Source organism: Gorilla gorilla, chromosome 17 (genome assembly GCF_029281585.2).
Source record: "Gorilla gorilla gorilla isolate KB3781 chromosome 17, NHGRI_mGorGor1-v2.1_pri, whole genome shotgun sequence".
Lineage (NCBI taxonomy): Eukaryota > Metazoa > Chordata > Mammalia > Primates > Hominidae > Gorilla > Gorilla gorilla.
Window position 1 is genome coordinate 92,297,655 of NC_073241.2, and position 22,499 is coordinate 92,320,153.

General features: G+C 47.5%; 1 protein-coding gene and 1 long non-coding RNA gene across 4 annotated transcripts in view; both read left to right on the top strand.

Moving 5' to 3' along the window:
* The window catches only part of PHLPP1 (PH domain and leucine rich repeat protein phosphatase 1), a 260,131-nt gene extending 253,551 nt beyond the window's left edge, over nt 1–6,580 (top strand). The window contains exons 16-17 of the mRNA XM_031003733.3: nt 1,536–1,764; nt 4,404–6,580. Coding sequence (XP_030859593.2) covers nt 1,536–1,764; nt 4,404–5,582 — 1,408 coding nt within the window. The 3' untranslated portion in view covers nt 5,583–6,580. The remainder of the gene's footprint in view (nt 1–1,535; nt 1,765–4,403) is intronic.
* Nucleotides 6,581–18,407: 11,827 nt separating this feature from the next.
* Nucleotides 18,408–22,499, top strand: part of LOC129528398 (uncharacterized) — an 86,304-nt gene continuing 82,212 nt past the window's right edge. Inside the window, exons 1-2 of one of the 3 annotated variants that reach the window (XR_008673676.2) lie at nt 18,408–18,557; nt 20,088–20,212. This is a non-coding gene — a long non-coding RNA (uncharacterized lncRNA). Of the gene's footprint in view, nt 18,558–19,156; nt 19,338–20,087; nt 20,213–22,499 lie in introns of those variants that run through there. The other 2 variants (XR_008673675.2, XR_008673677.2) reach the window with 2 other exon arrangements.

The following is a 22,499-nucleotide window of genomic DNA, read 5'->3' on the forward strand; positions in this document are numbered from 1 at the left end:
GTGAGGTGAAGCACAGTGCCTACGGGCTAATAGGTAGTGCAGCCAGGACCTGACCTCGGGTTGTGAGACTCCCTTCAAAGGATGTTGTAACTAGCAGGCACATCAGCTTTCCTGTTTTTACCACCCTTTTGTTCTAGAAAAACAGCAAGCATGTATCATATGCACACACATACACATGTGCATACAGACCACAGCACAAACACATCCCTTCACGACCCCCAAAAGGTCTGCTTTTTATGCACCCTCAAGCACTGGGTAAGAATTAAAAACTGAGAACCCCGGTCTCGGATTACTTGCTATACTTTTTACACTGTGCCTGTGAAAGGGAGAAAGTAGAGATGCCTTGGAAGGGTCTAGAGCCAAATATCTGAAAGTTGGAGTTTAGGAACCTAAACTATAGGCCCTTCTCCAGGGTCTTTTGTATGTCTCTTATTTTCCCTATCTGTTAAGAGGGTACGGGTTGTGTGGTGAGCTTTTGGTCCTTAGGGGAACTGGTCTTTGTGCGGGATTTCCTAATGCATGCAAGTAGGCAGCCCTGGTTTCCATTGCTCTTCTTGCCAGTTGCTTACCTTACACACATGATAGGAGCAGACAGTACCTGAGGGTCTGCCCTTGTAAAACGGGAGGCTGTTTTTCTTAACTTTCTTGCTCCTGTACCACTCAGGAACAGCAGGGGCCTGGGCAGTGTTACCATTTGTGGGGCTTGCCATAGGAGTTCATGAGGCCATGGGAGCAATAATGGTCTTTTGTCCCTCTCTGCCATTTCTCTCCCTTGATAATCTGCCAGAACAAGTAGCTTTGTAAGAGGGGTTTTTGATTTTTGATTTTCAGAATTTGCAGGTGCTTTCTGTATTTGGTAGGTCTGTGGATTCTCATGATTAAAAAGATAAATCACAAGCACTTGGTATTTGATTATTAGAATGTCCTTTCTATGAGTTTTCTAGAATAGATGGTGCTGGTCCAGAAAGTCTTTACTATATAGGGCAGGAACATGAACACTCCAATACTTCAAGGCTGCTACCAGCAAACACCCTTATAAGGGGGAGAGGGTTGTCAGGTTCTTCTAAAGTGTGCCTGTTAGTGGGGTAGGGCGTTTATACCTGCTCTTACGTACATGGTTTTCTCAATGTTCCTTTCCTGGGGACAGAGGGAATTTAGAGAAGCAGATGGAGAAAGAAGTCATTTTCCTGCTGTCTTTGGAGTGTGCTGATAGGGCAGTGTGGTTGATGAGGGTAGCAGGCTGTACACAGCAGCCCAGGGGCAACCGCCTTCCAGAGCAGCACCTGTGGCTTTTAATGGTACAGTGATACTGTCTTCCAGTTGTGAGCCTCTCTGTGTGGATGTGTGTGATGTCAGATTCAGGGGCTCTTTTCATCAAAGAGGTGGAGCAGTGTGTGCTTTGATGAAGGAGGCGGAGTGGAATCCCCAGCTGTCTCCTTCCTGGCCCTGTCCAGTGGTGCGGTCTTGCTGTTGAATTTGCAGAACTGGCACCGATGGGCTGTGTTTGAGTGTCACCCCCTCTCTTCGGATTCCAGGAAACTTGGAACTGCTGGGCAGAAGCTTGGTGGTGCCGCTGTCCTTTGTCATATCAAGCATGACCCTGTGGATCCAGGAGGATCCTTCACCTTGACCTCTGCTAATGTGGGCAAGTGCCAAACAGTTCTCTGTCGAAATGGAAAGCCGCTGCCTCTGTCCAGATCTTACATCATGAGCTGTGAAGAAGAGCTGAAGAGGATTAAACAGCACAAGGCCATTATCACTGAGGTGAGAAAAGAGGGGTGTTCCCCAGGATGGTGGAGAGGAGAGGAGAGGAGACCAGGTCATAGCAGAAACTAGCTAGGGAGCATTTGCCTTCAAAGAACACTTTTGAAGTTGGTTTGACATTAGAATTCCAAATCCATAGTATCACAAAGCAAATGTCTTACATTATGATGTATATGCTTGTTGGTTGCCTCTCTGCATCAGGCACTGTGCTGCGTGCTTCATGGGCATGATCCCATTCCATGTTTGCAGCCACTCTGCAGAGGGCTGCTTTGGTGGTTGAGGGCTCTACCCCTGACATCACACTGGTAGTTTTCATATCTTAGCTCTGCCACTTGTAGGTTGTGACCTTTAAACCTCTCTAAGCCTCAGTTTTCTCATCTGTAAAGTGGGAATAATCATGCATCTGTCGTATCTTACAAGGTTAGTACGACTTGTAAACTATGAACGTCTATGTAAGTGTACTAGTTGTTATTTTGGTTCATACCTCATGTCCCATTTGAGTACACAGTGAGCAGTTTTCAACTGGGGGCAGTTTGCTTCCCCACAAGACATTTGGCAACATATGGAGACATTTTTGGTCATCACAGCTGGGGCGGAGAGTGCAATTGGCATGCAGTGGATTGAGGCCACTGAGCATCCTACAGCGCTGCTAGGACAATGCTGCTCAACACCCCACAATGCACAGGGCAGTCCCCACAACACAGACTGTGGTGTGTGTGTTTGGAGGGCGTGTCTCAATGAAGAGAAGTAAAATACAATACAAAACAAAACCTCATTGTTGAGTATTAAGCAATGCAAACAAAAGCAGGGAAGAGGCGAGGCACAGAAAACAAGAGAAGTCTGACGTGCAAACCATGATTCATGTAGGTCACAGAAATCATTTACCTTCAATTGTGTTTGGCATAATGTTGAACTAAAGTTGAATTCAGTGCATTCTGTACACATTAGACTGTCTTCTGCTCCCTAGCACAGTGTCTACCATCCATGTTCATCCTCTCTGCTCCAAGAATAGACAGAGAACAAATTCACACAGACTCATTTGCACAGAATCCCATGTATAGCTTGAGTCTTTCTGTTTCTTTCTTAAGGCCCTCATCAAAGCCTGTGTGGAGTCAGTCTTTTTTCTCTACTGGACTATAAGCTTTCACCAGAGTCCACCTCAAACTGTACATGGTTCTATGGGTTTTATCAACAATGTAAGACTGGAAACCTCTTGAAGGTAGATGTTTCTCTGCAGGTCACTGCTGTCTGCCCACGTCATTTTTTCAGGCACAGGGCAGATGACCGACACTTTGATGAATTAGCGAATGGAGCAGAACTCCTGGAGCCCATGGTGGAAGCTTCATTGCTCATGAATCACAAAACCATTGGTTTTGATGGAGAGAAATCTAAAGGGATGGACAGAACAGCAAGAACAGTTTCTGCCAAATTCCATGCTTTGGGGACAGATTATGTCAGTAGAATCAAGGCAGTTTAAGGTTGTGCTTGAAGCCCATCTTACTAATTTTACTAATAGGAATGCTTACCTGCTTATAAGTGTGGTGTGGCAAAGTTGTGTGAGAAGCTGGGAAAGACATCCCTAGGACAAGTAAACACCTTGCCAAATCCCAAATAAAGGGAAGTGGTAGGACTGGAAAGGAAATGGATATTCTGTGGAAGAAACACTTTGTCATCCCAGACAGGGATTTGTCATAATGAAGCCTTTCCTGGAAAGAAGTGTTAAAACTAGGGCATGTAGAGGTATGTCATGGACCTGAGAATCTCAAAATTTGAAGAATAAAGAACCAAGCAGGTACACATGGCAAAAAAAAAATAAATAAATAAAAAAAAACCCAGGTCTTTTTATTGGCAAGTGGTCTGGCACTTTGGTAATTGATTTAAATAGCATGCACACAGCTGAACTAAAGCCAGCAGATCTTGCCTTCTCCATTGGTCAACAGGAAATCAAGTTCAAGGAAGTTGTAAGAATTGGCATTTCTTCTTTAGCATCTGTTCTCCTGACATGAGCATTCTTACCCACCTAGTCAAACCAAGGTTTTCTCCACCGCTTAAGTACTTTCAAGTCCTCTCTGGACCTTTAGACACTACTGCCTCTTGTGATCATGGAGAGCAATGGAAGATTTAGGGGTATTGTCTTGATATATGCCTGCATCATGTGTCTTTGCTCAGGACTGGCTTCTATCAGAAAGTCTCTTGCTACCTCAGAGTCTTCCCACACCCAGCCCGTCTGAGAGCCGATCCTTGATCACCATGTTCACCAAGGGAGGGAAGATGTAAACCCATGTTTACAGGAGGAGCTAGCCAGCTATGCTTGCTGTGTAAGGCTAGATGATGGCTTGCTTTAGATAAACAGCAGGACTTGTGACCTAGTGTGAATGGGCTCCCAGTAACACACATAACCGAAATCTTTTCCTTTTGTCCCTACTGCTCCTTACCTGCCCAGGCCTACTCCCTGGGGTTTCTGATGACAGGTGCACATTAACTACTCACTAGAGAGTGAGCCCTTCTTTCCTCTGTGGGCCACACAGCACTTCTCTGTGCTCCTACAGTCGAGACAGTCGAGGGACCCGCAGGGAACCTGCACAGTTGCCGCAGGTGCTCTGTATTAACTGTCTGTCTGCAAACCCTTGTTCTTCCAGGATGGCAAGGTGAACGGAGTGACTGAGTCCACGCGCATCCTGGGCTACACCTTCCTCCATCCCAGTGTGGTGCCTCGCCCCCACGTGCAGTCCGTGCTCCTGACCCCCCAGGATGAGTTCTTCATCCTAGGCAGTAAGGGGTTGTGGGACAGCCTGTCCGTTGAGGAGGCCGTGGAGGCCGTGCGCAACGTGCCCGACGCCCTGGCTGCTGCCAAGAAGCTGTGTACCCTGGCCCAGAGCTACGGCTGCCACGACAGCATCAGCGCTGTGGTGGTGCAGCTCAGTGTCACTGAGGACAGCTTCTGCTGCTGCGAGCTCAGCGCCGGTGGGGCTGTGCCACCACCCAGTCCTGGCATCTTTCCTCCCTCAGTGAACATGGTGATCAAGGATCGGCCCTCAGATGGGCTGGGCGTGCCGTCCTCCAGCAGCGGCATGGCTTCCGAGATTAGCAGTGAGCTCTCCACTTCTGAGATGAGCAGCGAGGTGGGGTCAACAGCCTCCGATGAGCCCCCGCCCGGAGCCCTAAGCGAGAACAGCCCTGCCTACCCCAGTGAGCAGCGCTGCATGCTCCACCCCATCTGTCTGTCCAACTCCTTCCAGCGCCAGCTATCCAGCGCCACGTTCTCTAGCGCCTTCTCCGACAACGGCCTTGACAGTGACGATGAGGAGCCCATCGAGGGCGTCTTCACCAACGGCAGCCGGGTGGAGGTGGAGGTGGACATCCACTGTAGCCGGGCCAAGGAGAAGGAGAAACAGCAGCACCTGCTTCAGGTGCCAGCAGAGGCCAGCGATGAGGGCATTGTCATCAGCGCCAATGAGGATGAGCCAGGTCTGCCCAGGAAGGCAGACTTCTCTGCCGTTGGGACCATTGGGCGCCGGAGGGCCAATGGCTCTGTTGCGCCCCAGGAAAGGAGCCACAATGTGATAGAGGTGGCCACAGACGCACCTCTTCGAAAGCCTGGAGGCTATTTTGCTGCCCCGGCTCAGCCGGATCCCGATGATCAGTTTATCATACCCCCGGAGCTGGAAGAGGAGGTCAAAGAAATCATGAAGCATCACCAGGAGCAACAGCAGCAGCAGCAGCAGCAGCAGCCGCCACCACCCCCTCAGCTCCAGCCGCAGCTGCCGCGGCACTACCAGCTGGACCAGCTGCCAGATTATTATGACACGCCACTATGACCCAGCCGAGCTGTTTAACAAATAAACTAACCACAAAAGACTGAGTTGCAAGAGTCTCCCAGGCTCACATTAAACCAGGGGTTTTACTCCACATCCTTCCCCCAGACACTGTTCCCAACCTGTCGTCGCAGCTAATCTGTAGGTTCTCTTTCTTTGGGTTATTTTTTTAAATAATCACCACTTTCTTCTAGTGATGCTTTACCAATATGATTTACATTTGTTAACTTCTCCCCCTAACATATCAGATATGTAAAGACAAAGAACAAAAGGTTTAATATATTACAGAGAAACAGTTAATGATAATGTAATATTTTTTAAAATGGCTTTTTGTTGTTTTGTTTGTTTGGAAGGCAGGGAAGGCTGCCTTTGCTAAATGATTTAATAATATTGTAATTCTGTATTTCTTTGGGGGGAAAAGGCTTTTGTTTTGTTTTGTTTTGTTTTTTTTGTCTTGAAAATAATAGACATTTGTAGAATATGGAGACTAACTCCTAGGAGTTGCTTTACTCTGTCAGGTGACTTAAGTCACTGGGATTCACTAATTTTCTCTGAGAGAACAGCTGATTGAGAATTTCTATTGTAAATAGCTCAGTGTTGTATAGTGAGGCTTACGATGTTTTGTAGTCTTGGCGTAAGGACACAGCCCAAGTAACTGACGTTTCCCCTCCCCCTCCCCTCTGAGGAGCCTGCCTGCCTCACAACTCACCCTCACTTCACTGAATGAGGAGGCTGAGCAGCTGCAGTGTTTCTGTCCAGAGGAAATGGATCTTAGGCCACTGGTCAAGAACCTGCACCCAAGGGCCCTGAACCCATTTTCCTCCCCTGTCCCAGCCTCTCCACTTTGACAGACACTTTTAACTGTTCCTTACTGCTGCCACAATCAGCATGGTTGTATAGTGCCCCATTAGGCCATTTACATACCCAGAGTTATACTCAAGCAGAATGCACAAATGGACATGTCATAATTTTTGTTACAATAAATATGAAATTTACAAGTATTTACAAGCATCTGCTTTTGTCTCAGCAGCCAGATGTTTCTTGGAGACAGTCACACTAGCTTGCGTTTAGAAAGAATGGATGGAATATTGGGGTTATCAGATATTTCTGATTTTTTTTTTAAGAGAAAAACATCCAGTAAGTTAACCTACATTGAATGAAATGTGAAATTAACCAAATGGTAAGCAGTATAATTAGCTGATCTTACAGCTTTTCTTTTCTTTTCTTTTCTTTTTTTTTTTTTTTGAAATGGAGTCTCGCCCTGTCTCCCAGGCTGGAGTGCAGTGGTGTGTTCTCTGCCCACTGCAACCTCCGCCTCCCGGGTTCAAGTGATTCTCCTGCCTCAGCCTCTGAATAGCTGGCATTACAGGCACCCGCCACCATGCCCAGCCAATTTTTGTATTTTTAGTAAAGATGGGGTTTCACCATGTTGGCCAGGCTGGTCTCATACTCCTAACCTCAAGTGATCTGCCCACCTCAGCCTCCCAAAGTGCTAGGATTACAGGTGTGAGCCACCGTGCCAGGCCTGATCTTACAGCTTTTCTATTTCTTCTTATGACTTAGGGTAAGATGTTCAGGTACTTCTTAGGGAAGATGTGAGAAGGGGGATAGACAGAGGTTGCATAGATAGGGGAGATCCCCGGACAACTTTACTCTCACGAAGCGAAGTTTTCAGTTTTCCTGGGGGTCCTGTAGCTCACATAAGCAGGTTAACCTGCCTCTTACTTGGACAGGGTCAATCAAGCTGGTTGGCTTGCCCTCCACCACCAGCAGGAATCGTGTAGGTGCAGTGGTGTGTACTTAAGAAAGCCAATATTCCCAGCTACTAGTCAACTGCATTTACAGACAGGGACCTCCGCCCTCACCTCGCCCCCACCCTACACGTGTGAACCTGTGTGGAAGATACTGTTGGTCTTCATCTCACATGGACCACCTTCCTATGTAGACCTGACTTCCTTCTTTAGGTCTGCCCTTGGGTGGGACCTGGCTAATTCGGTGACAGGCAGTTCTTATTTCTTAACTAGTAGACTCGGTGGTGGGCTCTGTGTCCCCCTCTAGGAGGCCGCTGGGTGGACTTTGTTTTCGTAATGGCCGTACTTCATTTCCACATCAGGCTACTTGCACACAGTGCTCTTTGGAAACCACTAAAGCCATGGAAGAGAATTGCCTCATCTCGGCCCAGTGAGAGACCCAGGGACCAAGGGAGCTGACTCCCCAGTACAGGCGGAGCGCTCTGGCTGAGACTGGAAGCTAAACCACCTTGGGACCCCTGCCCCGCTTCCACTTGCCAGCCCCTTGCCTTCTCCCTCGGGCTGCCCCACTGGGTTGAAGCAGATGTGGACAACTCCAAGCTTTCACACCCACGCCTTAGTTCCTGCAGGTCTGGGCTGGTTCTCTGACTTCCTCAGTTCTTAAACCCCCTCTGGGCAGGGTTCACCTGTCCCCGGGGGTGGAGCAGACCCAGGCCTTGTATGTGGATCTCTTCCACTGCAGCTCACTTCCAGAGTGGTCAGAACTGACTGAGCGTGGTCCACGGAGGCAGCAATCGCTTCCAGATTCTAAAATCGGCCCCACAGCAACTCTGTGCCAGGGGCAGCCACTGGGCCCCACAAGCTCAGTGGGGAAACCTCATTTCCTAACTTCTGTGTCTGCTGCAGGAGAAAGGGGTATGAGACTTGGAATTGCTTTTTTCCTGAGTCCTCCAGTTTAGTTGTGCTTGCTTCTGGGTTTATTGTCTCTTTTCGGTCCCATTGTGCACATACTACATGTAAGGCACCTTGGAGTGAGACTCTGCCCTTTGGAGGCTTGGGGTAAGTAGGGCATTTAGATGAAAAGCTAATTCAGTCAAGCACATGCTGAGTGACCAAAGTGGCATAGACTTAGCTGATAGGTCTCCATGTGGTTGCATAGGAGCTGCCTCAGTTATTTCTGAGGAGTTTCTTTGCATTTCTGTTTATCCAGATAGCATCTAATAGTATATGTAGAGCTGCTTATACAACTGAAAGTGCTTTCTGAATATTAAAGTGCTTAATATTTGAAGATCCCTGAAGCCACAGTGTCTGCAGGGTAAGTATTAGGGAGAAGGGCATTCCCGCCTGCTCTATTCCCTGCTTCCTGCTGGAAATCCAGATAATTGGGAAAGGGCTTTGAGGGGAGAGAAAGGAAGAAATGAAACGGGAAGCGGAGAGCTCTGGTGAGCCTTGCTAGGAGAAGAACCCCTGATCGAGGACCCTAGAAACTGTTTGGTGTTGGATCCAGCGCATGCTGCCCGCCCTGTGCTGTCCTCAAGCTTCCTGCCCTTCGCTCCCGCTCCCGCTCCCGCTCCCGAACACTGGCTTTGATGAGAGGTAGCAGAGCCGATCTCTGGGGCCCAGAAACCCCACCTGCCTGCCTTGGTTTCTCTTGATTGCTTTTGTCACAGCACCACCTGCTGGTAAGCTTAGACTTTGGGTGGAAATGGGCTTCACTCTTTATCCTTCCTTCAATTTCCCAGAAGAAACAAAGTGTTTAAGTTTCTTATCACTGTATTTTCGTAAACACATGATAGCAAACTCCTATACCACTGTCAAGTATAGCCGAGAAGCTGTGTTTCCGCTTTGTAAGACAGTAGAAGTGATGACAGCTGGTTCCTGTGATGAGCCTGATTTTCCATGGGAAATTGACATGCAGAAATATTAAGATGGATAACCAGAATCATAGTTTTGCTGGGAGAGAAGTCTGTCTTCATTGTCCATCTAATTCCCAATTCCCCTTTCTCCATGGTTAAAAAAAGCAAAACACAAAGCATCTGTTAACATGTTCTGGACCTTATAGGATAACACCTGAGAGTCCCCTCACCACTGGCACTGCAGGGGAGAGAAGAATTCCATTTGATCATGTGAACATTCATCAAAGGGTATTTTGAGTTCATCCCTGACATGTTATCACAAGATAGAATTTCAGGCCGGGCACGGGGGCTCATGCCTATAATCCCAGCACTTAGGGAGGCCAAGGCGGGTGGATCACCTGAGGTCAGGAGTTCGAGACCAGCCTGGCCAACATACTGAAATCCCGTCTCTACTAAAAATACAAAAATTAGCCAGGTGTAGTGGTGCATGCCTGTAATCCCAGCTACTCGGCAGGCTGAGGCAGGAGAATTGCTTGAACACAGGAGTCGGAGGTTACAATGAGCCGAGATCACGCCACTGCATTCCAGCCTGGGCGACAGAGACTCTTGTCTCAAAAAAAAATTTTTTTTCTTTTATTATTATTATCATACTTTAAGTTCTAGGGTACATGTGCACAACGTGCAGGTTTGTTACATATGTATACATGTGCCATGTTGGTGTGCTGCACCCATTAACTCGTCATTTACATTAGGTATATCTCCTAATGCTATCCCTCCCTGCTCCCCCTACCCCACAACAGGCCCCGGTGTGTGATGTTCCCCACCCTATGTCCAAGTGTTCTTATTGTTCAGTTCCAGCCTATGAGTGAGAACATGTGGTGTTTGGTTTTCTGGCCTTGTGATAGTTTGCTGAGAATGGTGGTTTCTAGCTTCATCCATGTCCCTGCAAAGGACATGAACTCATCCTAAAAAAAGATAGAATTTCTATAAGGTGTGGGTTTCTGGTATCTGCCTTACCTACCTCTCCAGCAATCAAATTAGGTCATGTATTTGCAGTAATTTAAATACTAAAGCCTTATGTAAGTGTAAATATTGTCATTGTTACAAATGAAGGAACTAAGGGGCATCTGAAAGAAAATAATGAGGAATGCAGCAAAAGCACGTTTTTAAGCCAGGTATGGTACTGTGGGCCTGAAGTTAGTCCCAGCGACTCAGGAGGCTGAGGCTGGAGGATCACTTGAGCCAGCGAGTTCAAGGCCAGCCTGGGCAACAGAGCAAGCCCCTGACTCTTAAAAAAAAAAAGAAAGAAAGAAAAAAGTACCTTTTTGAAAATGGGAAACTCTTAAGTCACTTATTACAATTGTTATAGAAGGAAAAGCACTGGTAATGATGGAGAAAATGGGCTTCTCTCGTTTGTTGCCATTTCATTTTTCTTTCATTGCATCCCCCTAACTCACACTGTGCAAACTAGTCTATGGAAACTCTTATCTCACTATTGTCATTTATCTGTCATGAACTGATTCTTATTGCTATGTATTTGAAAGACGGCTCTAAGGTGGTTTTTTTTTTTCCCCTAAGCCTCACCCCACTCAGCACCAAAATTACAACAAAGTTCCAACTTAGTACGGCGAGTCTATTGCCCTGCTCACTAAGTGAATGTAGGAATTACATCTAGCAGACAAAGCTTTGGGCTGGTGATGGAAAGCACACCCCACCGCTCACACCCACCTGCTTCACTGTGTGCATTCATTCAACGTGTTTAGGAAACACCAGTAAAGAGCTGGCTACTTTGCGTGGCTCTGCCTCACCAGCACGGGGCCCTGAGAAAATGGCTTGGTGTGGAGGTGGCTGTGCTAACCTCATGAGGGTGTGAGCCAGCCTGACGATGGCCTACAGGCCCACATGAATGGCAGAAGCCAGTGTGGAGGCCCCATATATTGTCCTGTTCCTTCTGGAAGACTAAGGTTGAACACTGCCGAGGAAATTGGCAGATGGGTCCTCAAGGCGGCCGTCCATTTTCTGGGGTGTGTGGTAGAAAGCTGGAGGCTATGCTGTCCCCAGCCCTGATGTGAGTACCCATAAACAAGCATGGCCTTTCTCCAGCTTCGGTTCATGAGTCCCTTCATTTTATGCCCAATCAGAAACACAGTGTTCTTCTATCCTGTGCAGAGGGGGAAGCAACAGAACACTTGGAGAATTTTCTTCCATCTGCTCATGACTGAAATTGCTCTCATTGTCATTCCTCCACTTTTCTAAGGACAGGGAAGGGAAACTGCCTTCACTGAAATCACAGGTACTTTCTAGTCATTCAGTTTCTTAGGTCTTATTCCATTCTGGTAAGCTGGCACTTTCCCCTAATTACCAATCTTACCTATTGAGAGAAAGTTGAAATGGCAACGAAGATGGTTTTCCCAAATGCTACACCTCCAGATGTTGACTTTTCTTGAACTCATAAATAAGTGATTTGCTTTTCTGAGTTTTCAAGAAAACTGCTCCACAATTAACATTCAAAGTTTCTTAAACTAGTTTTCACTTAATATAAATTGCCTTGTAAGCCACGAATAAATCAAGCACACAAAATAAATGTATTTTATTTGCCTTATGATCTGTAATACTGTTTAAGAACTGCTGTAATACACCTCCTCCTAGAGCATTTCAGATGGTTAAAAATAGCTTATTTAAATGTGTCACATCCATATACACCATGGAATACTATGCAGCCATAAAAAATGATGAGTTCATGTCCTTTGTAGGGACATGGATGAAATTGGAAATCATCATTCTCAGCAAACTATCGCAAGGACAAAAAACCAAACACCGCATATTCTCACTCATCGGTGGGAATTGAACAATGAGAACACGTGGACACAGGAAGGGGAACATCACACTCTGGGGACTGTTGTGGGGTGGGGGGAGGGGGGAAGGATAGCATTAGGAGATATACCTAATGCTAAATGATGAGTTGATGGGTGCAGCACACCAGCATGGCACATGTATACATATGTAACTAACCTGCACATTGTGCACATGTACCCTAAAAAAGTATAATAATAATAAAATAAAAAAGAAAAAATAAATAAATGTGTCATATCACTGCACACCCTGCAAACAACAAGCCATACTTCTTCCTTATGAACAGCAATATGCTGAAACCACCATCTCTCACAAGTTAAGCCCATTAGGATTTTTTTCCCAAAAACTTCAGCAGACATGTGTTACAGTGTCGCCTGTGTGTGTCGTTTGCATATAAGGACATAAAGTTTTGTGAGTCCTCCAGTTTTCAAATTTAAATTTTGTTATATTCCTTAGATTCTGGTGTGTTGGGTGTGTATTCTGTCACTATTCCTGGGACATTTCCTGAAGGATGATGGGGTGTGGGGGGAGAGAAAGGACAATGGATGGACATGGCCAAGAACAGCAGTTTGACCAGAGAGGTCTGTTTCCTTTCCATTCTGTTTTAGTCTCAGCAGTCTCAGCGTCACACAGCAGACACCATCTCAAGAGTTGACCTCAGACCCGTTTCTAGGCAGAATATCCACTGTGCTGTTTTGCTGAGTTGGTGTTGTGTTTGTTCCTGCTGGTGCTCCAAAGATAAAGGCTCCTTGGTGCCCCTTCCTAAACTGGTGAACACCTCCATGCATAAGTGGAGCACTCACACTGGGCAGAGTGCAGTGGGAGAGGCTCCCAGAGATGGACAATAAAACCACAGTTTAAAAGATGACAATGTACTGGGGAGACTTAGAACCAACAAACACAGTGGAGTGACAGAGTGGGCTGGGGAGGGCCAAGCCCCACACATAACTGCTAATGGCCAACCCTGAGCTCCAAAGGGCCTCTAAACCCCAGCCCTCCAGTGTGACCCCTGAGAACCGGCTCAGTGGGAAGTTCTTACTGTCCAGCAGTGACCTCCAGGCTCTCCCATCTGCTGGACTTATGAAGGATAATACTTCCCATCACCAGTGAACGAAGAGGGGCAAATGTCCACATCCCGCAAGCTGCTCCTCCCTGCCACCCAAACAGGCTCGTTCTTAGATGGAGTGCCCTTAGCCATTGCGCTGCAATGCCCAGGAGGCTCCGCAGAAGATGAACCCTCTCCACACGCGCTGAGTGCAGACAACACAGGAGCAGATAAGAGCGACCCTGTGCTGCACTGACACTCACTAAGACTCAAACTTGGAGCGCTGAGGGGGAGCAGGGCCAATGCTGCTGTGTGCTGTGCACCGAACACCATGGAAACCATTTCCCAGCTGCTTTTCTTGAATGAGCAGGTTTGATTTTGATCAACTTTCAGTCGTACACACATGGGGAAGGTGGATACTGCCGGCCATCCCTCGTTCCCATCCAGCACGCTTGCCTCACAGCTGCCTCTGCTGCAGGAACCCTTACCCTGCTCTGTGCACCCCCCTTTCTAGCACCCTGAGGACAGGCCACATGCCCATTAGCAATGAGGGTAGAAGGCCCTGGCATCTTGAGTGAAGATGGGAGGGAGGACACCTGGGGCTCAGCAAGCCCCGCCGTGAGTCTGAGTGGCCTCCGCTTTAGCCATGCTTTTGCTAGAAGCAGCCTGAGGGTCTCAAGGGGCTTATCCTTGACATGGGCCCAACCCTCTGCCCTCTTCTGCCTAGGGCCATGGAGGTGAGTGCTGTCCTCAGATTTCCAGCCTCAGTCCCCACTGAGTCCCAGGGCTGCTCAGCCACCCTTGCACTTGTCCCTTCTACACCTCACAGGCACCATTTACCCCCCTGTCCTCAAGCCTCTTTCAAGGAAACGGAGGCCCTGCCCTTCCCTGCTTTCACCTGTCTCCGAGAAAGTGTTCATCCTCTGACTACTTCCCCCTGCCTCTTTCTGACACTTCTGCAACCTATAATTAGTGCAGGATTCATCTCGTTTACAAAAATAAAAATAAAACCTTCTCTCCTGTACCTGAGTCTGGCCTAGCTCTTCCCACTTCCTGCTCGTGTCCACCTGCTTCTCAGGCAGGCGCCGTCCCCGCCCACGTCCAGGCTGTCCAGGCTTTCCCGTGTGCTTCTCCTGCCACGGCTGCTGTGGTCTCCCCACAGACACTGATACCTTCAGGGACTTCAGGGACCCAGGGACCTGTTTCAGCCTTTGGCAGCAGTGTGGGCCTATCCCATCCCTCTTGTTTCACCAGCTTTTATTTGGCCTTTGGTCTGACTTGGAGCTGCTGCTTTGATGCCTCATTTTCCAGGCTCTCCCTGCCTGATCCTGAAGGGCTAAGGGGCCCCAGAGCCCTTCCCTTCACCTCCCCTTCACTTCAGGGGTGCTTCCTGGGCCACTGGGTCATTCCCACGGCTGCAGCCAGGCCCATCCTCCTTCTGGACACCCCCCTCCCCTTGGGCACCACAAACCAGGGACGCAGAGCCCCTTGCCTCCAGCAAGGTTGGTGCAGGGAAGCGGCCCCCACACCACCCGCCAACCTCCAGGCTCACCCACTTCATCCCCACCTCCCCATCATCTGTCGCCAAGTCCTGTCAACTCTATGTCCCAAACACCCCCATGAGGGCCTCATCTCATCTCTCCCCCACATTTACTATGGGTTTTATTGGGACGCTCAGTTATCTCCCAGGTTTTTGGAACAGATTCCTGGTGCTTCTCCCAGTCACTTTCACTTTTATTTCTTTTCCCTCCAGTCTTGTCCTCCTCATGACTGCCCAAGAAATCTCTCTAAAACACTGATCGGATCATGTTTCTCTCCCACCTAAATCTCTGAGTTGCTTCTTCTCACATCCAATTAAAAATGCAAATCTTCAGTACAGCATAAAAGACTGCCCCAATTTGACCCTCAGGGATATGAGTTGGATCTGTGTCCCCACCAAATCTCATGTGGAATTGTAATCCTGAGTGTTGGGGTTGGGGCCTGGTGAGAGGTGACTGGATTCTGGGGGTGCAGTTCTCATGAATTGTTTAGCACCATCCCCTGGTGCTGTTCTCGTGAAAGTGAGTGAGTGGGTTGTCGTGAGAGCTGGTCGTTTAAAAGTGTGTAGCACTTTACCCCTCTCTGTTTTCCTGCTCTGGCCATGTAAGACGCACCTGCTTCCCCTTTGCCTTCCAACATAATTGTAAGTTTCCTGAGGCCTCCCCAGAAGCAGAAGCCACTATGCTTCCTGTATAGCCTGCAGAACCATGAGCCAAGTAAACCTCTTTTCTCTATAAAGTATCCAGGCTCGGGTATTTCTTGAGAACAGTGCGAGTACAGACTAATCCACCTGGCCACCTTCCCACCATCAGCACTCTTCCCACCCAGGGCACCCAACTTGTCCCAGTTCCCCCAGGACTTTGAGGATTTCAGCCCTGAAGTTCTGACACCCACTGAGTTGGCTGCTCGCCCTGTCATCCCTGCCATGCCCTGCTCCTGCTGTCCCAAAGTGTGCACGGGTCCCACGGGAGCATCTCCTTCATGCTGTTGCTTGTTTGCAGTTTTTCCTCCAGTGCTGCTGCTCTGTCCTTCTTTTTTATCATTCACTTTTATCTATATCAAAGTATACATGTAAATCCTTTTTAAAGCCCAATAGTTGAGTGTGCCGGGAAAGAGAAGCATCAGTCCCCTGCTCCTCCCTCCCTGTCTTGTCATCCCTGGCTCCCAGTCCTCCAGGGCAGCCTCTTTCAGCTGTTCTTGTGCAGTTCACCCCAACCAGAAAGGCTATGATCACCAGCTCTTCATTTTTTTGTTTTTGTGCTTATTACCTTCCCTCTATGAGGATTTTGTGCTCTCACCCCCCTCGTCCCATGCACACACACCCTTTTCTCCTGTCCTCCTGACATTGTTAAATCATATTTTGTTAGATCAATAATCAGTGTTTGTATCATTGTGAATATGTAAATATTATCCGCGGCTGAGCTAGGTAGTGCCTTTTGATTCTATCTCCTTTTCTGTACAGGTTTTTATTTGTTTTGGAGTTAATACTTGCCTGTTTTTTGTTTGTTTGTTTTTGCTCTCTTGATTTTCTATGTAATTTTCACTTATCCCCGACCGCTCCATCAGAAGTATAAATATGTTCAAACACATTCAATAATCTACGAATTAAGTTATTCCTCTTTTTCTTTTCCTTTCTTTCTTTTTTTTTTTTTTTTTTAAGACAGAATCTCACGCTGTCGCCCAGGCTGGAGTGCAGTGGCACACTCTCGGCTCACTGCAATCTTCCCCTCCTGGGTTCAAGAGATTCTCGTACTTCAGCCTCCTGAGTAGCTGGGATTATAGGCACGTGGGCACCATGCCCGGCTAATTTTTGTATTTTTGGTAGAGATGGGGTTTCATCATGTTGGCCAGACTGGTCTCGAGCTCCTGACTTCAGGTGATCCGCCCATCTCGGCCTCCCAAAGTTCTGGGATTACAGGCGTGAACTACCACGCCTGGATGGATTATTCCTCTTTTTGTTAGTGACATCCCTCTGGCACCTCTGTCTCCCTGTCCGGTCTAGCCTTTTCATCCCCAGGATTGCTACTAAGCTGTCATCCTTGTGCTTCCCTTCTCACTTCCTGGGAATTTTCTTTGCTCATCTCCTTTACTGGATCGCCTGTCCCTGCGTTTGTGTTTTCTTCTTTCTTGGTGTACCCCTTCATTTTACCAGGAAAAAATCTCCAGTAACTTCCTTAGAAAATATGCATAGGAAGTCAGTTTCATGAGCCCCTACCTGTCTGAAGATATCTTTGTTTTTCCATAACACTTGATGGATTTGTGGTTGAGCATAGAATTCTGGCTGGAACTCTTTTCCTTCAAAAATTTCACAGCATTGCTTCCTGCTTCCACTGTTGAGTCTGAGACTGATACAATGATTGTGTTTCAGTAAAACTTTATCTGCACAACTACGTGTTGTGTTCCAACAAAACTTTATTATTTACATGTTCTCTACAGCTGCTTTTGTGTTATAGTGGCAGAATTGAGTAGCTGGGACAGAGGCTGTAAGGCCCACAATGTCTAAAATATTTACTATCTGGCCATTTACAGAAAAAGTTTATCAACCCCTGTCCTATTGAGATCTTTATAGTTCACACTGGACTACTGTGGCTAATCCTCAAGTTTTCTTATCTTTATGTCCCTTTTGTCTTTCTGAGAGATAACCTTATTTTATCCTCCAAATCTCTTAAAAAATCTCTTCTATCATATTTTAATTTCCAAGTGCTTTTTAGTTCTCTGAATCTTCCTTTTTCCTAGCATCCTGTCTTTTCCTCTATGAGGATATAAACTGGAATAGGTGTTTTTGGTTTTGCTCCTTGAATTGTCTGTTTCTGTTTGTTTTGGTCCCTGTCTTGCCCTGGGGGCTGTCCTCAGGTGACCGGTGCTCCTGGGCTGCCAGTCCACACTGAATGAAGAGCGTCACACCAGAACACTGCCAGCCCCTTGTGCCCCGGTGGGGCATGCCCACAGGAGGGTCTGTGCATGCAGGGGCGGCCTAGCTTCCTCGGGGCCCATCCCTATTGTTAGCATTTATCCACCTTTTCTTTTGAGCCAGCAGGAGCCCTCTAACGTCTCTCCTGGGGAGATGGGTAAGGGTGGGGTATTTATTTTGACTGTTCGCCTACTTTCAGCACGGAGAACCGATCCACTGAGCACTTCCTCTATTCCAGACACCATTCCAGCCCCTGAGGTTAGTGGGAAGGAGGTCAGAGAAGGCCAATGCCTTCAGGCAGCGCCTCCCGATGGAGAAGATGGACCAGGAATAAATAGACTTTTTAAAATTAACACTATTATATTTCAGATTGCAAAAAAAGATATGAAGGAAATAGAAGAGGGTAAGTGATCGAGAGTGATATCTGACCTAAGACCTGGCCGAAAAGAAGTCAGATTAGGATCTGGAGGAAGGGAAGGAATTTCAAGCAGAGGCAACTGCAATGACCCGGAGCGGAAGCAAGAGCCGGGACGCTCTGGGGGAGTGGGCAAAAAAGAGCGTCCCTCTCTCCTCACCCCGGCATCTGACCAAGAGCAGAACAGGGCAGAGAAACAAGCAGAAGAGGGCGAAAAGATTGCGTGTGTGTCTTAAGGCTGGCCATGGAGCCTGTGCCCTGTGTCGCCGGTAAGTGAGCTAATGACTGCGAGCCTGGTTCAATCAGACTTGCCCCCGCAGCCAGAGAGCGCCCCCTGTAGGGGACCCGGGCTCCCGAGGGAGGGAAGGCGGGCTGCGCGTGCGCAGTTCATCCTCCCCTCAGGCGGGGAGGTCAGGGGCCATGCAGGGAGGTCCTCCTGGCTGCAAACTGGGCACGCCCAGGCGCCCCGGGGAGGGTGGCGTGGCTGGAGCTCAGTGATGCAGGGGAAGAGTGTGTGAGATGGAGGCCAAGGCCAAGGGACATTAGTGAACACGATGCTCTGAATACAAGGAGAAATGGGAATTTCTAGCCTAGGAGCCGGGCTGCAGGTGAGCGGATGGAAAATTAAGAGGAAACATCAGGAGTACAGGGGATTCTGGCCAACGACAGAATTCTTGCTGAAGGCAGGCCAGGTGATAAGATGTCAGGACTGGGCCGGCACGGGGTCTCACGCCTGTAATCCCAGTACTTTGTGAGGCTGAGGCAGGAGGATCACTTGAGGCCAGGCATTTGAGACCAGCCTGGGCAAAAAAGTGAGACCCCGTCTCTACTCTCCTGCGCCCCCCACAAAATAAAGCTGGGTGCAGTACTTGAGCCCAGGAGGTCGAGGCTGTAGTGAGCCATGATCACGCCACTGCACTCCACAATGGGTTACAAGGCAAGATTCTATCTCCTAAAGTAAAAATAATGAGGGTTGTCGTGCAGAACCCCTGTTAACTCCAGTAGGGATGGTGCCATGTCCAAGAGGCTGAGGAACAGACCTGGAGCCAGCTAAGGAGACATAGGGTTTATTGGGGACTCACATACAGAGCTGTCCAGGAGCCCCAAGCTGGACAGGAAGATGGCTCTCATGTGTAAGAAGCATGCGGGTTATATGGCATTTTCACTTAGCAACCTCTACCTGGCAACCTCTACCTGGCAACCTCCACCTAGCAACCTTCATTTAACCCAAAACAAAGGGCCTCAATCCCTGCCATTCCGCCTGCCATTCCAAGGGATGGGCCAGGGGTCTGGACGTCCTTCAGATGAATCTCCGGGCGGCCACTCCTGGATTCCTTAGCTCAGAACTTTGAACACACATTCCTTAAGACCATGGAGTCATTCTCAGGGTGTGCTTGACTTATTGCTGTTGGGTGCATCTGCCCTACAGGGTGGGGAGGAGGAATTTGATCAAACATCAGGAGTGGTCAGAACAAGGGTGAAACATTTGCTGCTAAACCTGCCTGCCTGCATTCTTGCTAAAACTGGACTAAATGGGCCAAGGTCAAGGATTTGTCAGAAAGAGGACTTGGCAGCCTGACTCAAGTTTGGTCAAAGGAGACAGCCTTTGTCACTGTGACCCCAACAGTGGGAATTTGGACAACCCCCTAGGACTCATGCACCTTTGTTTGTGAAGGGAAGCTTTGGACGCAGGAACTTGGAGTCGTTTCCAGTCCTGTTATTCATGCTTCCAGGACACCACTGTTTCCCAGGGCACAGCCGCAGGGATGGGCACCCATAGGTTCCTCCCCCAGAGCGTGAGTTTAGGGAGAGGAGAGTAGCCTTCCGCTGCACGGAACTGTCTGCTTCAGTGCTGAGGAAGCCAGCACTTTGGGTAGTTTGGGACCTTTTCATTCTAGATGGATGTGACTTGGCAAAATTTAGCTTAAAATGAAAAGAAAGAGGGCTTTAGTGGGGTGTGTGTGTGTGTGTGTGTGTGTGTGTGTGTGTGTGTGTGTGTATGTCTAGATCTTTTGCTAGTGATGGAATTGTGGCATCACTGTCCCAGTGAAATCAAGGGAAAAGGAGACTCTCTAGGAGAGCAAGTGGGAGGGAGATTGGTCTGTATGTCAGGCAGGATCCAAGATGTCACAATTCAGATTACAGAGCACGCTTGGAGAGATCTCCAGTTCATTACTGTGGAAGGCAAGATGTGTTAAACATGGCGCAGTTTATGGGGAGAGGGGAGCTGCCTTTCGATAGAAGGAGGAAATGTGACCCAGAGGTAAGGCTTGAGCACAAACCATATTTGGGGAGGTTGAGATATCTTCCATTCCCTTCCTGGGAGTGGGTTTGAGCGGGAAGCGGGGGGATTTACAGCCATCCCTCTAGAAGGTAGTGAACAGGTTTTGGAAATCTATTTGGGACCCCATTTCTGTTATCACTCTTTTATATTTGGTCAAGATTGTTTGTTTAAATCACTGGAAAGTTTTTTGGTTTTTTTCTTTTTTTTTTTAATGGTAATGAAAGAAAAGTATTCATCTTCTTCAAGGATTTTGGTCCACCCTTATTAAACATTTCTTTTTTTCATTCCTAGATTTTAAGTGGGCATCTCTCATCTTGTAAGATTCTTGGGAGAGTGACCTTGCCTTACTAACATTTTTATCTCAGGGGCTCCCATTGTGCCTGGCACATTATAAGCTTCCAGCATAATTGTATGTATAAAAGAATGCACCAGCTTTGCAAACAACATGCCCCCGTTCTTTTTCATTGGCACCCTTCTTACTTAGCACCACATATGACTAACCATCTTTACACAGGTGCTGGAAATGGAACAAAGCCTTATTTGCCCCAGAAGCTATGGACACATTTTAAAATATAACCAATAGTGCTTTTTCCCAACTATAAAATAATGCACACAGAAAAGTTGGAAAAGATAGAAACATTCAGGAAGGAAAAAAGATGGCTCCTGACCCCACAGTCTAGAGATAAACCTATTACCATTGTTTAATTTTTGTCCAGCTTTTTTGCTAAGCACCATTTTAAAATAATTGTGATTATGCTGTATTTTATATCCTTTTTGAAATTTCGTTGTGCATCTTCCCTTTTTCTTAAAAATTCTCAATAAATATTCCCAAATTCACCCAACAGAATTACTATGTATTCAAATGTATTAATAACACATTTATATGGTTTTCAGCTTTTTGCTATTGTAAATAACACTTTATTGAACACTGATAAGGTTTAACTGTGTCCCCACCGAAAATCTCATCTTGATTTGTAATCCCCATAAGCCCCACCTGTCATGGGAGGGACCAGGTGGAGGTAATTGAATCATGGGGCTGGTTTCCCCTGTCTCGTGATAGCGAGTGAGTTCTCACGAGATCTGATGGTTTTATAAGCATCTGGCCTTTCCCCTGCTGGCGCTCATTCTTGCTTTTGCTGCCCTGGGAAGCAGTGCCTTCTGCCATGATTGTAAGTTTCTTGAGGCTTCCCCAGCCTTGTGGAACTGTGAGTTAATTAAACCTGTTTTCTTTATAAATTACCCAGTCTAGGGTATTTCTTCATAGCAGCGTGAGAACAGACTCACAAACATCTTTGCTATTATCTTTTTTCATTTTTTGAAACAGAGTCTCACTCTGTCACCCAGGCTAGAGTGCAGTGGCACAATCGCAGCTCACTGCAACTTCTGTCTCTGGGGTTCAAGCAATTCTCGTGCCTCAGCCTCCTGAGTAGATGGGATTACAGGTGTGCACCACTATGCCCAGCTAATTTTTGTATTTTTAGTAGAGACAGGGTTTTGCCATATTGGCCAGGCCGGTCTTGAACTCCTGGCCTCAAGTGATCTGCTCCTTCCCCCCGCCCTGGCCTCCCAAAGTGCTGGGATTACAGGCGTGAGCCACCGCACCTGGCCCCCTTTGCTGTTATCTTGATTAGAGGTTATGAACAATTGGAGCAAGAGGTAGAGAGCTGTGACTGTTCCTCTCTGCAGCATAGGAAGAATAGCTCTAGATTTCAGATGAGGGTGGGTGCAGCCCCAGTAACGCTGGTGAAGAGTGGGTGGGCCCAGGGCAGTGGAGCAAGAGTGAAGGAGAGTGCTGAGGTCAAAGCACCTACCACAAAGGGAAGTGTAATGTAGATTTTTTTTTTCCTTTTGGAAGAAAAAAGAAGTTGAATGAAGAGAAAATTCTGATGTAGCATTGGATGATTTTTAAAGGATTAAACAGCTCAGCTTTGAGAAGGAAAATCAAGATTTTATTTTTACCCTTTGCAAATGCTCCTTTAGTGGCTGGTGATGGATAGCAGATTTCTATGACCTGGCTTATGTACTCTCAAATCTAGTAGCTGCAAGTTCATGGTAAGATGTAAAATGTTAAGATGAGTTCCAGATAGGTGGTACTTTGCCAGTGTAGGATGCTGGTGTTCTCCATGAACTCAGCTTTGCATATTTTTTTCCTCAAGCATTTCACAGTCTATTAGAGTAAACGTCATTTTAAAAAATAATAGGAGCCAAGGGTTCTGGAGCAGACAGCTCTGAGTTCAAATCCTGGTGCTGCCCTCATTACTAGGTG